The 18,412-nt window shown below is 38.6% G+C and overlaps 1 protein-coding gene across 7 annotated transcripts in view; it reads left to right on the top strand.

The window, feature by feature from the left end:
* Positions 1 to 18,412, top strand: part of SULF2 (sulfatase 2) — a 97,123-nt gene that overhangs the window by 32,856 nt on the left and 45,855 nt on the right. For 3 of the 7 annotated variants that reach the window (XR_009278828.1, XM_058850537.1, XM_058850541.1), the window contains exons 1-3: positions 5,099 to 5,323; positions 10,941 to 11,187; positions 16,640 to 16,879. Coding sequence is in view for 6 of the 7 variants with exons in the window: in XM_058850537.1 (XP_058706520.1) it covers positions 11,013 to 11,187; positions 16,640 to 16,879 (415 nt within the window). In the remaining variant the exon portion in view is untranslated. The other 4 variants (XM_058850538.1, XM_058850539.1, XM_058850540.1 and 1 more) reach the window with 3 other exon arrangements.

The raw sequence follows: 18,412 nt of genomic DNA, 5'->3' as shown, positions 1-18,412 counted from the left end.
TATTATTGTTTAAAGTATTTGAGGTAGAGGGTGGAGAACTGCTGAACAGTGGTAATTAGGAGACAATGAAAAGCAGAGTAAGTAAAGTCAGCTGTCCTAATGGAGGTAAAGTCTGGGTGCATCCCTTTGGACTCTGTGCCTACTGGATAGGTCTTTGTAAGTGGAAGTAATTCTGCTGTAGGTGCGTCAAGTTCACCTGAACCTAAAGTCTCCAGATGAATCCTTTCTGTGGCAAAAAGTGCATGACATGGATTGTACACCTGGGGCAATGTGTGAAATATGTAGAGGCAAGATATGGAGGTGACCGTTCAGAGTGCGAGGACTGGGCTGCTGGAGATAAATGGAGTGAGTGTGGTCACTTGAGGAGACCCATGGCTGATGGTGAATGCCCAGGGGACCACAGGAAAGACAAGGTTGTCTCACTGAGGCCTGCTGTTCTAGCCATCCACTTTATCAGCTGATTATACATTTTTCTGCTTTAATACTTGCAAATCAGAGCATTGTTGTTTTTAGATAGACATAGAGTATTTTATCATTACATGCTTTACTACTTTCTTAGGAAATGTTATTTAGATAAGGGAGTGGCTGTTGTCTTCTGTAGGAGAACTTTTAGTAAAAAATAGCATAGTAGTCTCACACTTTACATCACGTACCAAATGGTGCTGAGAGCACAGTTGATCATCAATGAAACAATGTGTTCAGTTGATGATTGGCCCGTTGTTCCATATCCATAAAACACCCAGGTATTGGAACAGGAGGTAGCTTGAGCACTGTAGTACAACCTGTTGAAAGCCTACCAAGGGAAATAAGATCAGGATGTACAGAAGAAAAAGATGAATTCTTTAGAAAAAGGAAAAATTCTTATTAAAATAAATTAATAAGTTATTGCTGACTTACAGGCAGCTATTTTGAGGCTCACTTATAAATGGGGTAAAAGGAGGCTACTGTTGTTCCTTTTATGGGCTGTGTGGCCAACAGTAGTTCATTGAGTTAATATTCCTCATCCTTCAGATACATCCTTGAGCATTATTAATGATATTAATACTCAGGACACACATACTAATTTTATATGTGAGCTTCAGGATTCTGCTAGTGTTTTCTTATGAATTTCTCTTCAGCGTTGCAGGAAGGATTTGTTTTGAGTTTGTTGTCCAGGTAGATGTGGTATCACTTTTGTCAGTGCACTATGGTGTTACTTTTATTGCTGTTACAACCTCCTCATCTTTGTTGCTTCAATATGTTGCTGGATACCTTGCATTCACCGTTACAAATTATGATCAAAATTAATTTGATTAATATTAAACTAGAATTAAATACTGCAAACTCAGTTGTGAATAAATTCATATGGTGTCCCATACTTAATCTTCATTTTCATGCAGAAGAGTATGATGCTTAGCATTTGAATCAAGCAAACCAGATTTTTTTTTTCCCTCCTCCTTTGCTTTTCCTGACAGCATTCCCCTTTTTCACTTTTTGTAGTACTTCAAAATGTATAAACCATTTCCCCTATAATGTGACTTAAAATTTATTGAAAGTGAAACTTCACTTTAAAAGACAAGTGTCAAGCAATTGCCCATAAAATCATATTGAGCTGGAGTCTGTCATCTAAAACGCATGTCATGTGAGGGATCAAGGAGAGGAGCATGTTTTGCTGTTTATGCCTTCCTAATAGCATTTTGATTTGTAGTTGAAGCAGTATTTACACATTTTATGCAACTGAAATGCAGTTGTTTCTAGTAAAAAATGAAACTCTATAAACTCTGCCGTAAGAGCTCTGACCAGTGTAATTACTGTAACACTGGACTGTAATAATTTATACTGAGGAAAAGCAAGGGAGATCAGGCTTGTGTTCTGTCACTGGCCTTATATTTAGGTCTTTAAAGATGGCTCAAAGCATGTATGTACACATTAAGAAACATGAAAGCAGAGAGGAGAAATCTAAATGACTAATGGTGTGAGAGGTTTAGATGTGATGAGCTGCTATAAAGCTAAAGATTACCAAGTCTGAAGAAGAGTTAGAAGGCATTGACTAAGTACTGGAAGTGTGAAAGCCAACCCTATATTTCTGTTTTGTGTGGCATGAGGACAATATTCAAGCTCTAAAAGCCCAATATATTTGGCAAAAATGAAAAAGACATGCTTTGCACAGAATGTTGCTTAGCTTCTATGTTTGGGGTCTTTCAAAATGACTTTTTAGCTCCTCTCGACTGTCATCTTTTTTCCCAGAAGTTGCTTCTTTGTATCACTGACATGCTGCCCTTCCCTCGTGACAATTCCCAAGTGATTCTTATGCCCTTAAGTTTTAGCTGTTGTCTCAGGACTGATTGAAGGATAGTGCAGTGGACCCCTACTATCTGCCAGGTGGATCAAAATGGTTCCCCTTTACATGCAACTCCATACTTAGTAGTCCAACATGCATTGTTCCATACATATTTTGGTGCTATACTGCTTGAGAGGAAGGTTGACAGAGAACCTGTAGATTAAATTTTTGAAGGACTTTTTGTGGCTAACAGTAGATGGATGTGTGATATTTAAAGAAATGTCTGCATGTCTGTTTTCTCCTAACTTTAATAGGTAAATCCTAGGATAATTTTAGACAAATTACTTATATGGTAGGCAACATCTGTTATTTGAGGTGCAGTAAAATAAATTCAAGTGGTTAAATGGCATGCTGTGAGAGAAATCTGAAGTTTATTTGGTGTAAAAGCTCTGGTGTAGCAGTGAAAGGGAATGATCTTGCTTTTGCATTTTATCTTTTGAACTCTGATCAGCTATGATGATCAGATACCAATGTTATCCTTTTCCAGGTAGTGAATAAAACTACTTCCTGTATTAAGAAAGGAGATACTTGAAAGGATGATTCATCATTGCATGAGTCACTTTTCAGACCTTCTTGTTTTACCAGAAATTTCATATGATTGTATTGCCTTAGACTTCATATAAACCACAGTATTTTAAATACATCTGAGTATTATACCCTTGAGTTTTTGGCAATAGGAGAACTATCTAAAATCACTAAACCACTTTAAGTTTGGATGTATAATAGTTGTTACCCATCCTGTTTTGTAATTGTGCCAAACAAGTTCTTTTGAAATGTATGAGATGGAAATGCCATTCTCTTGAAGAGGAAGCACCTTCCACTTTGCGGGATTGTCTCAGACCAGGGGTTCTATTATCCTCTTAATGCGCTTGCATAACTCCCATTAACATTAATGGAAATTACATGCACTCCCCATGAGGTGAACATACTCTTTTGTTGAAACTAACGATCTATTGTGGCAGATTTTCCAGTGACATTGAATCAAATTTAGATTCCTATATTAATGTCACTAGTCCTAGTTTTAGTATCTTTTGATGTATGCAGTTTATATAAATGAAATTGTAGCTTTATATTAGGTCACGTGCTTCTTAAAATGGAAAATCGCATTTGCAGTCCTCTAGAAATACAGGGAGATGGTCAGTTTTCTTCTTCAATGTGAGATGTGGACCACTGTATAGCAAACTTAGTCTTTTCTTTGGCCTGGTAGTTACTGCTTGCAGTCCCTTTAGAGGTAGTTTATAGAGGTTGTGTGTTGCAGGCAGAAAACTGTTGGCCTGTGGTTAGGACAGAGTAATGCTGGGTTCCTTGCTCTGTTCCTGGCCTGAAAGACTGTTTGACTCTAAGTGACTCAGCTGTCTGTGGACACTAATTCATGTCTAAAATGTGCAGAATCAGAACATCCAGGCTCACGGGTGTGCTGTAAAATTGTCAGTGAATTTCTTTGTGAGTTGAAAGTTGCTAGCAAAAGGTCGAATGTTATCTCGGAAAGCAGTAAAATAATTTTATCACAATGTTTGTGAGACGTAGGTCCTGTTTTACGCATGTCATGTTGGGTCTATGGTTAATGTAACTCCCTGTTAGGGAGTGGTTTATTTATTGTAATACAGTTTTGCTGTTGCAGCCCCTAGTGTGAACCTTGTAGTACTGACATACTTTCACCTCTATGGCTCATTTCTTTCCACACAGGAGCACACTTGGTACCTTAGCAGTGATGTGCTTGTGTTTGGAGGAAATGTTTACCATTTCACTGTACAGTATCATCCAGTCACCCCAGGACGTTAATTTAGGATCTGTCTATGCATAGCCAAGAACAGAGCCAACAGTGAAAAATTGATTCAAGACCATTAGCCTTCTCCAGCAAAGTCCAGATGAGATTATTGGGGGCAATGCTTGTTTTAAAGCAAAAGTCCTAATAAATCATAAATCGAAGAGAATATTAGCTGTAATAAAAACCGTCATGAAATTCTGATGTAACCTGTGCTGCTTGTCTGACACTATTAGCATGGGAATGCTAGAAGCAAACGTTTCATTCTTGTGTTTGTGATTTTTTAAAAACATGTTAATCTGCTAGTATATTTGAAAGATACTTGTTTAAGAAGTCTTTAAAGAATCCACTGAAGAACTTACCGATTTAGATAGTTACCCAAACAAGTTCCAGGGGTAAAGGCTGCAAGTAATGTAGACAGCACCTTCTGTGGACACAGTCCCTACCTCGAAGAGCTTTGTTAAGCTTTTCTTAATTACTAATGAATATTGGGCCGTTTAATTTCAGCTGCACCAGTGGAACGGGGGTCTGTGTTAGCGTGACCTTTTAGAAATCTTTAGGCTCTCCCTCACAGGTGTCTCGGGGCAGGGTCCGGGGCAGACGCAGGCCTTCAGCCCCGTTAGAGTCTGCCACCTCCGTCCTCCGGCCCGCAGCGCTGGGGATGGGGGCAGCTGCTGCGTGGGGCTGGCAGGACTCGACGGACGCTCGGGATAGAGGAGCTCAAGAAGAGCACAGACTATGAGGGGCAATTGAATTCCCCTTCCTCCGCCCCCCATGGGCTATCCCCTTTGCTTATAAAGGCCCTGGTCACCGGGCGGGAGCTCGGCGTCGGTTCCTTCTCTTTGGAGCGGGGCTGGCTCTGGGACCTTCCCGGTTCCCCGGTGCGGGGCTGCGCCATCGCCTTCGCCGCGCTGCTGCCGCTGGACTTTGAACAAGCCCGGGGCTGGTGGAACAGGTTTCCTCCCTGCCGCCGCTTGCGTCAATCCCGGGAGGAGGATCCTCGAGGTAAATGAAGTTTTTAAACGGGAAAAGGAGAAGAAGGGAGAGGAGGAAGAAGAGGCGGGGGCGGCACTAGCCCGAGCGCTTCCTCTAAGCGCTTCTTTGGGAAACGGGATTTGGCTGCTGCCCGGCATCGCGGCTGGAGGATGCGCTTCCCCGCGCCGCCGGGCCCCGGGCTCCGCGGGCGGACGGTGGCTGCACCGGCCCTGGCCTGGCACGGCTGAGCGCCGGCTCCGCGGGTAAGTGAGGAACGCTAGAAGAGAGGTCCGGAGCCCCCGCCCGGCCTCGCGAGTCGGGGACGGCGGGGCGGCCGTGCCCCTTGTGGGGCTGCTGGCCACGGAGCCAGGCTGCCATCGCGGGGAAGCTGCGCGGCGGGTCTAAGGTAGCTGTGTAGGGACTGGGAGGGGCTGGAAGTCGAGTGAGGGGGCCTGGAGGACAGGCGGGGACTGCAGGCGATGTGGTCCCACCGACCTCGGCCAGCCCTGCTGGAAGCTCCCCGAAGCTCCCCCGCCCTGCTGCGGCCCTGCCGGCCAGGCCTGGCGGGTGGGCGCTCGCTGCGGCTGCGGCCCGGCCGGGGGTGCGGGCTGAGGGAGCCGCGGCGGGGCTGTGCGCAGAACAGGTCCCAAAAGACAGCTGGAACCACAGCGCTCAGCTTCACGTGTGGCACATCACCGGACGGATCCGGGCAGTGTGTGTATCTGAACGCCTGTGTGTGTTTACAGCTGTATAAACACAGCGATACTGTTTTTTTCCTGTATACAGCTACAAAAAAAATGTGTTTACTTGGTAGAACGTATTTGTGTAACAGTGTCTGGTTTTCCCAACTTTTTCTGTCTTAAAGCCCTTGCATTCATTCCCTTATGGTATTTTCAGAAGTGAAAGTCGTTGAGTTTTACTGTACTTAATACAAGTTGATATAATTATCATTGAAGTCAAAGATTGCGTCTATTATGTATAATTATGTGATGATAATAGGTAAAATAGCAAAATAATTCTTTGTTTCTTTCAAGTTTGGTTGTTGCATATGGCACAGAGAAACATGTTTATTCTTGTGTATTTGGGGGATCCAAATAGCAATTTAACCTATCAGAAGACTAATTAATTCTCTGTGTGTCACTGGGAAACTCTATCAGTAATATGCAAGCAGTGGACAGAAAGAAAGTATATTGAGCTGCTTAAGACACTTCTCAAAATATCAAATCCTAGGGAAATCTATAACTAATTTCCAGTTCTATTTAAAATAAAGTTACAAGATATGAATGAGATTTTGTAATGTGGCCAAGCTTCTCTGTGATAAATATTTAGTTTTGGTATAGAGTTCACCAGCATAAGGCAAGCAAGTCAGAAGAATGTGTCTGGATAGTAATTCAGTGCTATACTAGTCTGGAAGCTGTGTTCCTGACTGTAAATTAGCATAACTGTAATCTTCAGGAGTCACATTTAGCACTGGGGATTTTATTTTTGTACTTTCTCATAAATTTTTGACTGCCTGGGCGGGGGGAAATCAGGAAGTAGAAAACTATAAGCAAATGCAGCATGTCGTTGGATTACAGCAGTAACGTTGATACTGGTCTTCCCCTGGGAACCTTGTTAGATTGCAAACAAGATTCTTCCCAATCCACATATAAAAATATGTTTATCTCTTACAAATACTATATAATGGTTTGAAGTGATGGTTGACACCTTAGTGAGAAAAAGCGTAGCATAACCAAAGCTCGATTCAAAGGGGTGATTCGGGTTACAAGAACAGCAGCACAGCTGAATCCATTTAACTGGCAGAGTGGATTTAATTGAGTTGGTTGCTAGGGAATGGCTCCAGCACCATGGATTTCAATGAATTTAAACGTTGGATGAATGACACACCTAGGTCTGCTTAAATAATCCATCTGGTATTGGCTTCAGCCATATTGAGAGCAGGTGTGTGTTACTTCTCTCTAGCCAGTTTTCCCTTACTCTGCAGTTCTACCATGTGGCTCACATGCGGTTACCATCTTCTGTGGTGGCTGCTGGGCAAGTTGAACTTGTCATACCAATTCTGTATTTAGTGTTTTGCAGTGTTTATTACAAGAATATTTAAAACATTTAATAGGATATCTAATATTTATATATAAAAGAATATTTATTTAAAATTTTATTTAAAACAAGCCAAAATAAATAAAACCCAAAACCGGTTGAGGCAAACATTACTAGAAGCAGTAATTTCTAGAAGTAGACTTGAAATGGACTTATATATTTGATACAGAATTACAGGAAGAGTCAGATGTTACTCTTCACTATGTTCTAAAAACTGAATTACCTGACTTCAGTGAAGTTGCACAGAGCTTACTCATGGGACAGTTGTGCTGGGATTAGCATTAGTGAGATTGTGAGCACCAGTCTATGCAAGCTACCATCAGTTACTAATCTTGCATACGTGGGGCCTCTTACATCTGTGCCAAGCAATACTAATCAACAGCATGTTAAAAATACCATCTGGGATAGAACTGACGTCAGTCATCCCTGTGCATTCTGCCTATGCTGCTATGGACCTGACATTAATAACTGAGGGCAGTGTTATAAAGAAGTCTTTCCTTGGAGTAAATGCTACTTAGAAACTTTGCTGAGTTCTTTTAAAAATGGAGTGTGGATGTCTGGCTTTATTGCTTCCACATTTAAAATGTGAGTTAGAGTAACATTTTGTGTCACCACAAAGAAGAAAGTAAGAGGACCAGACTTTGTCAAAAGCAGCCTTCTAAGAGGTTTGATTGTTTAAGCATCTTTAATACTGGAGGATGGCCTGCAGAGGCACAGAGAGCAGTGGACCATCTGTACCATTCAGATCAAAATGCATCTTTGGAGAGGGTGCTATATTAAAAGTGAGGGCAGATTGGGGCTCTGCTGTGGAACTTTCTGGCTTTATCTGCGAGTTGCAGATTAACCTTGTTGACAGAAATGGGAAAAGAACTGTTAATAGAAACTTCGTCATGTTTCTTCCTGAAAGTTCACCAAAGACTAGGTGTTAAAAAAACCAATCTGTATTTGGCTGCTGGCAATCTATGAGAGACATGCTTGTGTTGCTTTTCTGATAACTACTTAAAGCTGGCTTTTGGCTTGTGCTGCATATATGCTGTTAGTTGTGGCATGTATGTCTTGTGAAAACATACTTTAATAAATAGGCTATTTTCTAAAATTGTTTTATTTTTCACACCTAGTTATTGGTATGACTTTTGCACATAATTACATACTTTGAGTTGATTCCTGGGAGTACTTAACATAGTAGTTACATAACAGTGGGAACATATCACAGTAGCTGAAAAATATTCATTATGGGGGAGTGAGAAAGAGGCAACAGTGGAATTGCTGGGAGATGCCTGTTGTACGTGATGTGAAATTCTCACTTCCAGTTGCAGTATCCTTTCAGAGATCACTAATTCTTTTAACCACAAATAAACAAATGTGGATAAAATAGCTGTGGGAAAGCAGTTTATGTGTGTCCCCAAATGTCTTAAGTATTTCATAGATAGCTAAGCAGCTCTCTGAGCTGGGGACAGCTTCTGCTTTTAGTTACAAATTAAGTGTGTGAGGGGCAATAAACTGAGGAAAGGACTGGCTGAGGGCGGAGAGAGGCAATGAGGTCGTGAGGTTGCTTCCATGCATTTGTTTTAAATATGAGAAAAATGTAAGAAAGACTGTTAAATGCACAACACTGGAGTGAAGGTAGTTATGACCAGATATATTAAGAATGGGCAGCCTTCCAAATGCTGCAAGAAAAGTCAGCAAATGCTCTTATTTTGAGAAGCTGTTGGCTGGTGTAGGCTGAAGAAAAAACCCACATGAACTTCCAGACCTTCAGAATAATGTTTTTGTGTAATGAAATCATCTAAACTGTCAGTTTATTTTTTTTTAACAAAAGTACATATGTAGTAGTTTTTGAAAAGCAGAGGGCATTTCTCTACCTCTTCCCTCAAAAAGCTCACGTCCAAGAATATGTGCCTGCTAAGCAAACTGTCTTTCATTCCTCCCCTGTTGAAACAGATCCAGGTTTCTTCCTCTAGCTGCTTTTGACTATTCTGGACAGTAGCAGCATGTTGACTCTGACATGATTCTTCCCAATTGTACTGCTGCAAATGGAATTCTTAGTACAAGGAATGAAAATTGATTTGACTTCTTAGTTTTTCTTTTGCTATAGCCTGACATTTCTGAGCAGCAGCAGCAGACACTAAAGCTGCATCTGTAAAATTTGTAAAATCTTTCCCTACCCATTGGAACAAGTGCTAGGATATTTAAATAAGTCTTTAGTTTCTAGGGAAAAAGGTAAATTTGCCTGCCTGTGAAACTCACTGGACAGACTAGTAAAAAAGGAGTATTTTTCATTTCCTCAAAACCTATTAGTGTGCAAATTTGGAAAGTAGCCTCAATAAATATTCCATCATAGTATAGCAATGTATCTGTTGACTTACATGAAAATTCAATATACATTTCTTATATGAGCATAGAAACTGGCTATAATTTTTCAGACCAGTGGTTTTGCTATTGCATGAAAACTTTGATTAAGAAAGTATATCTCAAAGAGCAATTGCTGACAAAGAGCAAGTAATAATGTGGCTATGAAGTAATCTGCTGGAGTAAAACCAGTTTTCTTTAGGGACAGAGTAGCCAACATGTTTCTTAAGGTAAAACACATTGTGCCATGTTCTTTCTGCTCTGGCATTTCTGGGCTTTACGAAAAGCAGAGAATCTCTCTTGCGTCATTTTTAATTGATTTTTCTTCTTGTATAAGAGATCATTGGCACCAGTCCAGAAAAAGACAGGGAGCAAGTAGGGAATTCATAAAAAATTGACTCACTGACTTCTGGATCTGATGAAATAATTAGTACTTGAAATATTTTCAGTACATTTTAATGTTATTTTCGCTTCTGAAACCAAGAGAAGATCCCTTTATATCAGAAGATGACTGAGCAAAACTGTGGTTTCAAAGATTTTTCAGCATGCTAATTCATTTCTTGTAATCTCCTTGTAGGAATTGCTAACAATTTTTTGTTGCCTCATTAACAGGAATAGTACCAGTTAGATGTGCTCTGTTTTGCAATCAAGTCAGTTTTCGGGCATATGCTCTGTTTTGCAATTCAGACACAGTCAGTACAAGTCACTTTGGTGCATCCATTCCCAAACATTTACAGTAATGGGCCTTCAAATATGTTCATTATTAGTAATGGTATTTTTGAAAACTGCATATTCTTGGAAGCCAGCAGAAATGGTAAAGGGATCTCGCGCTAGTATCAAAGCTGTAGTAGACTTCAAACAGTATCATGCCATAGTTCCAAGATCAGGGCAGCTTTGCTCTTTAATGGAATTTGGAAGATACATTAGTGTATAACAAATATTTTTGAGTGTTCTCTGACTTTGCAAATACATTGTTAGCTCAGTGAATTTTGCTACAGTTGTGTTTAAAAATATTGATAGATATGGGGTTTTTTCTATTCAACATCGACATTTTTGATGTAAGCAAAAATGTTGTCTGTAAAAAGATCACTAAGGAAGAAGGAAGATGATTGCTACTTATATGTATGAAAGCAAAAGAATTTGTAACCCTTCTAAATCCTTGAACTTACTGGCAGATCTGAGCTTTGAGTCAAATTTCCTTGCCTGCGTTGATTACAGCTTATGAATTTAATTTTTCAAGTTTCTGCTTCCAGATGGCACTAGAAAAATAAGTATTTGCTTTGTTTTTGTTTAGGAGTTTGGTAAGGTTTTTTTCTTAGGGCTTAAGATTATTACAATTATGTTGCTTTTTACTTCTTTGGAGAGAACCTGGCTGTTCCTTGTGTGCAGAGAGGTGAAAATATAGATAAATACTTGTTTCCCTCTCCCTTATAGGAGACCTGCAAAGAAAAAGAAATAGAAGCCGTTAAGCTACCTTGTTCAGAGACAACATTAAATCAGCACAACATGGCACAGCATAGTATTGTCCTTGGATTATTCATGATGACTGTTTTATCACTGTTGGATGGAAGTTCAACTTTCCTGTTAAATCAGCGTCTGAAGGGAAGATTTCAAAGAGACCGTAGAAACATCCGCCCAAACATCATCCTTGTTCTTACGGATGATCAGGATGTAGAACTCGGTAAGAGCCCAGTATTAAGAGAATATTAGTCAATGAATATGACGTTGATTTTTCTTGAAACTAGATTCTTATGTTCAAAACAAGAAATTTTTTTCAGCCTGGAAAATGATAGGAGGAGCAAGTTTAAACCTGCCTTTATATAGAACATCCTTTCCATCTGCCTGCAGTTCAGGAACAGCAAAAGTTAGTCCCAAAATGTTAAAGTTCCTGTTTCTGTAGAAATACACAGTTCAAGCCTGTCTGTCTTCATCTAAACACCTAAACTTTGCTTTTGGCAATTGCAAGTATAACTTGGGAAGCTACATGCCAAAACAGTAGGTTTAAATTCATAACTGATACTTGCACCATGTGATTATCCAAATTCTTGTGTAATTGGAGGCATTCATTACGTATACAATTCCCATTTTATTTACTTAAATGTTACCTAACACATTCATACTATTCTTGTAATTGTCCATTTAGATGTGTAGTGGATTACTGACCAAAATGACACAGAATTAAAAGATCTACTCTGTTACCAGTGCTATGTTACTTGTTGAAGAAAGGAGATGAAGATTAAACACATGCTTTGCCTAATGATTTGGAATAATGAATTTACTGACAGAGTTTGGCTTTTGTTGTGTTACCTGAACAAGCTTTTATGTACTAAATGCTCTCTTTAGTTGTGAGAAGTGATTAACACAAACCAGTTAACATTAATAATTTTGCATTAGAATTATACTCTCGTGTGTATGAAGCCTGAGTCATCTGAAAAATGAGAATTCGTGTATGTGTAGTCTGGTGGGGGGAATTTTGCCATCAAAGATTTTCTGCATCCAGTTTCTAGCATGGATAGGAAAATTTGGAAAACGGACCTCACAGAAGAAACAGGACATAAAATTAATTAACTTGTGCTTCTCATACCCTTACTCATCTTGTTGAGAAGTTAATCACAGCAACATGGCAGTCTTTTTACAGGTACTTCCTTTGTATCAGTATTACTACATATTACATTATTATGTCTGCAGTATCATAGATGTCACATTCTTCTTCAAGGTGGTAAGAGAGCCTGCTACAGAAATAATCTCATCAAATTAAATGTCATTAAAATGATCAAGCTCAGATGTTGTTGTTGTCACCTTTTTTTTAATGGTTATTTGGATCACAAATGAAGCTATTTCAGTATATCCCAAGGAACTTAAGGATGTTTTCTTGCAGACTTGGAAGGTGGTCTTAAAAACTGTGTCTTCTTCTATTTCATGCTATCCTTTATGTTTCTGATGCAATTGTCTAAGTCCTTTGGCCAATATATTTTCACTTCTCTGATAACTTGATGCTTTCCAGTTTCAAGGATAATGGGCATGTGTCCACGCAAATTAGGATCTAACTAGGGAAAATTCACTTGATGTAGCTGAGATTGGATATTTGTCATTTGTCACTAATGGCTTTGGGAGACCAAATATGTTTGCATTAATTTTTATTCTTGTCTGTTGTCTGGTGAGCTGTCCAGGTTAATCAAAATTGCTGTTTGTGGTGATTGTGGTTAGTGCATTTAAGGAAGATGAAAACAAGATGTGAGTTACAAATAAAAGCTAAGGAAAAGTTGGAACCTATGAAAGCATAGCAGAGAAAGCTGTGGGTTAGAGTTCATCCATTTCTAAGAATATTCTATAACTGATAGTGTTTTAGCTTTCATTGTTCTTTTGCAGGTACTTTGGAAGTGAAATGGAATACAACACAATCTCAAATCCCTTTAACAGCCTTTCCTTTACTTAAAGACAGATTTAGCAATGTGCCAGTAGCAGGTGAAGCTTACCAGAAAGACAATGTTGTCCTTTCTTGAAAGGAGTGCATATTTTTATTTTTCCCCGCCTTTTAATTCGCATTATTGTTAATCATGAATTTTACTTGGGGAATCAAACCTCAGCCTTGTATTGAAAGAAGGAAAAATACTGATGAAGGGCTGGTAGGTTGAATGAAAAAACTCTGGAGGACATAAAAGGAGAGGATGAGTGTAGATTGTAATGTACACAACTGGGAGAAAACAAATGAGAGAACACCAAGAACTACTGACACATACATATTTGATAGACTGTCTAATCAAAATAGTTGAATTGACAAGCATAATATAAAGAAGAATATACTGACAAGAAATAATTAATTAGGAACAAAGACTTTTTTTCTCCATTAGAGCTATTTAAATCCAAGTTAATATGATGCTGATGTCCCCTGTGTGGTGAACGCAGCATCACCAGTGGAGTTAGGTTTGCCTACCATACTGCTATGGCTTTAGCAAACCAGCTCATTTTGCAGTCTAGTTGGAGAAAGATCAGATTATTTAGCAGCTATTTCAGCCACGTTAGAGAAGTCTGAGTGAGAGGTGATATATAGGTTTTGAGACCTTCTTCTGAAAAGCTACAGAAGTAACATGGAAGATAATTTTTCTTAGTTATCGTATGTGGAGATAGAGCTTTACAACTCTGTTAAATGTGAGAGTGTCTTGGGGTGAAGAAAAGGAAATGAAGATGTCAAAAGGGTATCTAATGAGTTTCAAATACAAGAAAAAGAGAAGTCTTTAGGGGACAGTTAATTAAAATTCTGGGGTTCAGTTTATTGGAAAACACTTCTAAAGTTGTGCTTCAGAGCAGACAAATCACTTGATACTTAATACAAGTTCTTCAACATTTGGAGCTCCATAAAACATAAATTATTCCTTCCTTCAACAAAGCAACTAATAGGAAGTCGGTGTTTTTTCATAAACACTTGGTGTATTTTCTCCATTAATATTAGTTGAAATAGCAGCTTTATCCCTAAGTTGAACTGTGAAGATAAGCAAAGTAAAGTTATGGAAAGCACACATTTCAAGTGAAGTTCCAACATAAAGTTTGCTTAACTTTGTTCACTGAGTAACTTCAACACATCAAATTGATTAAATTTCTGTATTTTCACTGTAGTCCAATTAATATTTTCTTAAAATAGCTTAGAAATTTCAATTTTAACTGCTAGATTTTTGTTTAGTATCAGTGGTACTAGATAGATAACAGAATGTTTTCTGGTCAAATGTTGACACTTTCAAAGCACGACTTCCTCTTGTACATCCACTAATGAAAACTCAGAAGGTTTTCTAGCTCAAAAGGTGATCTGGTGAGGTTCCACTTGCTGATTAACACGTAAGTAATATTCCAGAGAATGGTTGTCTGTGTATTCGAGGCAAACTGAAGAAAATAAGTATTGGTTGGCTGATTTAATGCTGTTTAAAATATTTAAAGCTGGCCTATTTAAGACTATACAGAAGAGTATGCTGAATTTTTACCTTGCACTGCCCTGTCACTGTCTATTAGTTCTCAAGCTGGAGAAGCAGATTAGATCATATGTTTCTGTGTTAAAGATTGTTGATATATAGGGCATTGTCATCACTGCAGTACAGCTTCTTTTATTAAAGAAGCTTACTGTCCCCAAGGGGAGTCTTAACATGTGCTGTTATTTATGCACAGATGCCTCTGTCATTTAAAGGGGTTGTTAAATTGTATTTCAATATTGCAATGACAAAACATTCTTTCAGACTGCCTGTTTATGCTTGGGCTAGCTCATAAGACAACACAGAGGAAACATCCATGGTTTTCAGGCTCACATAATGTATAACAAGCTGTTATAATAGTTAACTATGTTGTTAGTACCTTTAAGCGCTAACACTTAACCCACAGCTATTATAGAAACAAAGAAGTAAAATCTTGCTTTCTTCAGCAACTCCTTTTTGATATGTGAAGTTTAGCAAGTTCTAAGGAGGCAGTGCAATAACCTGCCTTACTTCTTGTCGCAAAGTGATGTGACATGTGCTCTGACCTGAGAAATGCACAAACAGATTTTTTAATTTATTTTTTTTTTAATACTCATTCCAACAAAATTGTCTCAAACTAATGCCATGACAGTTTTTAGGTAAAATGACCTGCTAGCAGCAATTAAACTTCCTTCATGGTGCCAGAGAGTCATTATGTGGCTTATGGCCATTTTCCCTCTAGGTTTTGACTCCTGGTTATATCAGTGTGCTCTGTATCAATCAACTTACTGTTTCAATTTCATAATGAAATCCCTGCATAAAGAGCTTAGAAAAAACCAAAGTCCATTGCTGACAGAAACAACATAGTTTGTGCCAGATGGTTGCACGATGCATTGATTAAAGCTGAACTGTTAATCCAGCTCAGCCTTGGGCAAGTTAACCCCAACCCTATTCTAGTATAAGCCCATACCTTCCTCTCCATGTTGTCAGTTGGTTTTCTCTGCTCATAACAAGAAGGGAGGGTTGGTGATGAACAGGTTTAATCTCCTTTGCAAGGTCATGCTGTTGACAGGTTGATGACAGATTCTTTAGAAAATTGAAATTCTTCCTAGATCAAGAAAATGTTTCTTAACTTGGTCTGATGTTTTAACTGTTAGGCGCTGATAGAGGAGGGAAACTAAATTTCTTGTTTCTTTGATCCTTGATCTTCCTGTTAGGAAGAGCACTGATAAGAATCCAGATTTAGCTAGGTGGATGTCTGTGCTAAAGATCCAGTCTTTGACCAAAACCTTGTCTTAAATAAACAGAAAAACCAATTGGCAGCACTGTGGCATTTAGTAATTGTTGTGAAAAAGACTTTAATTCATGTTACTCCAATTTATCCAAGTCCCTTGCTTATTTGTTTTTAGACCGTGGTTATATAAAACATTGTGTTACCTGCCCCAAGTAGTAATCTAAAAATGTGATTGTGCAGAATCAAGCCTATGAAAATGTAGATAGTAAGACTGCAACCGGAATGGATGAAGCAGAGAGCTAGAACTCAGTGAACTTGTTATGGAAATTATTATGGGTTCTTTTTGGTGTCTTTGGTTCAGTGACAATTACAGAAATCAATACCTCCTAATACCTCACATTAGGGAATAGGGAACAACTGTAGCAGACCCTTCCTGAGCAGTAGTTTGGACTAAATAGTCTTCCAAATTAAATGATTCTGTGGATACAACCCTCAGCGTTTTGCATAAGGCTGGCACAAAAGCCAGTGTATCAGGTTTCTTGTGAAACCAAAGATTAACTAACACTTATGGAGTATGCAAGCTTTGATCACGGTTGCTGCACAAAGTGCTTTTCATCCTCAGCTGTTGGAACAGTACTAGCAGCTCCAGAAGGGATGTAGAGATGCTGCAGATAGTTGTGGTTGCAAATCTTGAATTTAGAGAGAGAGAAATGAAAGAAGCATTATGATCCATGTCAACATGCTTGAGTCAAATCTTTACTTAGGACTTCAGTATTTAGTCCTTACTGAAACGATGAGAGAACTTCACCAAGGCAGGATGAGTAATCTCTCTGGATTTGCTTTGCTCGGGGATAACTGCCTTTACTACTTGTGCTTCCTTCTGGTTTCTAATGTAACATCTGAGCTCTTGTGACTGAAACAAGAAAATAATTCTGACATGTTTTCCCTCTTTCTATATGTAGGCTCTATGCAAGTGATGAATAAAACAAGACGTATCATGGAGCACGGAGGGGCTCATTTCATCAATGCTTTTGTGACAACACCCATGTGCTGCCCATCTCGCTCCTCTATCCTGACGGGGAAGTACGTCCACAACCACAACACTTATACTAACAATGAGAACTGTTCTTCTCCATCCTGGCAGGCTCAGCATGAAATACACACCTTTGCAGTGTACCTTAACAATACAGGGTACAGGACAGGTAAGATCAAGGCTGGGTCCATCTGAAAGCTTCCTTAGACTTACTAGTACAGAGGCTAATGTATATAATATTTCAATTCTTGTTTGTTATTGACTGCAGGAGTGCATAATGCCAGAGCTTAAGTCTTGGTGTTGGTTTAGCTTCCTTGTATTTTTACTTGAAGAAATTTTTATTTACATAGAAACAGCCAACAAATAACCCAAGACTTCTGTTTTGCAGAAGGTGGGAATAAAATATTGTGCATACTTAAACTGAAGGCCTAGCAAACCTAGAATATGGCCTGCAATTACCTGAAGTGTGCAGAGCAACAAAGAAGGATGCTATGAAAAGGAATTACTGTTTTGACTTTTTTCATGAAAGTGATATGTTAAGCAAATTAAGAATGAGAGAGAAGGGACTGCTCCTTTTGTGCTTCGGGGCAGTCAGCTGGTATGATTTCTGTAGACAATCAGTTCCCAGAAAGGTGTTTAGGAATGACTGGGAAGATGAAATGTACTCCTGAGAAAAAAATTATTTCTTTGCATGCATGCTCCTCAGGAACAAATACTGTGTAGAAATGATTTCAGAAAACATGTAGCATATGTTTCACACCTAATTCTATCTTGCTTCCCCCTGACATCAGATTTAGGTCCTTCCCTGTGACAGTGGTTTTGTTACATTTCTTGCTAACGCTTTATGTCATGATGAGAAATTGTCATAAACCTGGTTCTTTTTGTGTTATTTATAGCGTATATGTACTGCAGTATTCTATTATACTCTATTATTAATAGTATGCATGTTTTCCCTTGAATTCATAGTTATTTGATGTTTCCCAAAACTAGTATAAGCCTTGAATAATAATTGTAACAAGATCATTATTTTATCTTTAACTATTCAAGTGAGTTTTGTGTGTTATTACTTCAAAGTCTTGGTCTTAAAAAGGGATTTCCTTGTATTGTTTTTCTAAAATGAAGACCTGAATTAATCTGTAAAGAAATAAACTAGGGGAAGTGCACCTATCTATTAATTGCTTGCTGTTTCTCTCTGTTTATTATTCCTGGCACCCATACTGATAAGCATATGAGTTAATGGTTTGTGTTAACGAGGTTAATGATTTATTCTTCACAGATTATTTAGTTTGTGTTTACTGAGCTTTGTCTGTTGTAATGCTTTTTGTATTTAGTGGTTGTCTTTCAAGATCCTGCAATTTTTACTAGCTTGAATAGCTATTGCAAGTGTCCTGGTGTTCATATGTCTTATATTTTTTACATTAACTTAATGTTTAAATTTAGGCCCAAGATCTTAGTGAACCTATATTATATTTTTAGTCTACCTCTCTTAATTTGGAAACTGAATTTATTGGAACACATAGGAAAAGGGTTTTTTACAAGTACAAAATTATCATAAGGTGAAAATGAGATCCTCATTCTTGTAGTTAGAGATGTTATACAAATTTAAATGGAAATTTCCATAATTGGTGCCTGGCATTAATTTCTGTTCTCCAGTTAAAGTCTGGAGTTTTCCACTATGAAGGATGTCAGCAGTAATAAGGTA

Source organism: Poecile atricapillus, chromosome 15, assembly GCF_030490865.1.
Source record: "Poecile atricapillus isolate bPoeAtr1 chromosome 15, bPoeAtr1.hap1, whole genome shotgun sequence".
NCBI lineage: Eukaryota > Metazoa > Chordata > Aves > Passeriformes > Paridae > Poecile > Poecile atricapillus.
Note: the sequence above shows the minus strand (reverse complement) of the source record. Positions and strands in the feature narration are given on the sequence as shown.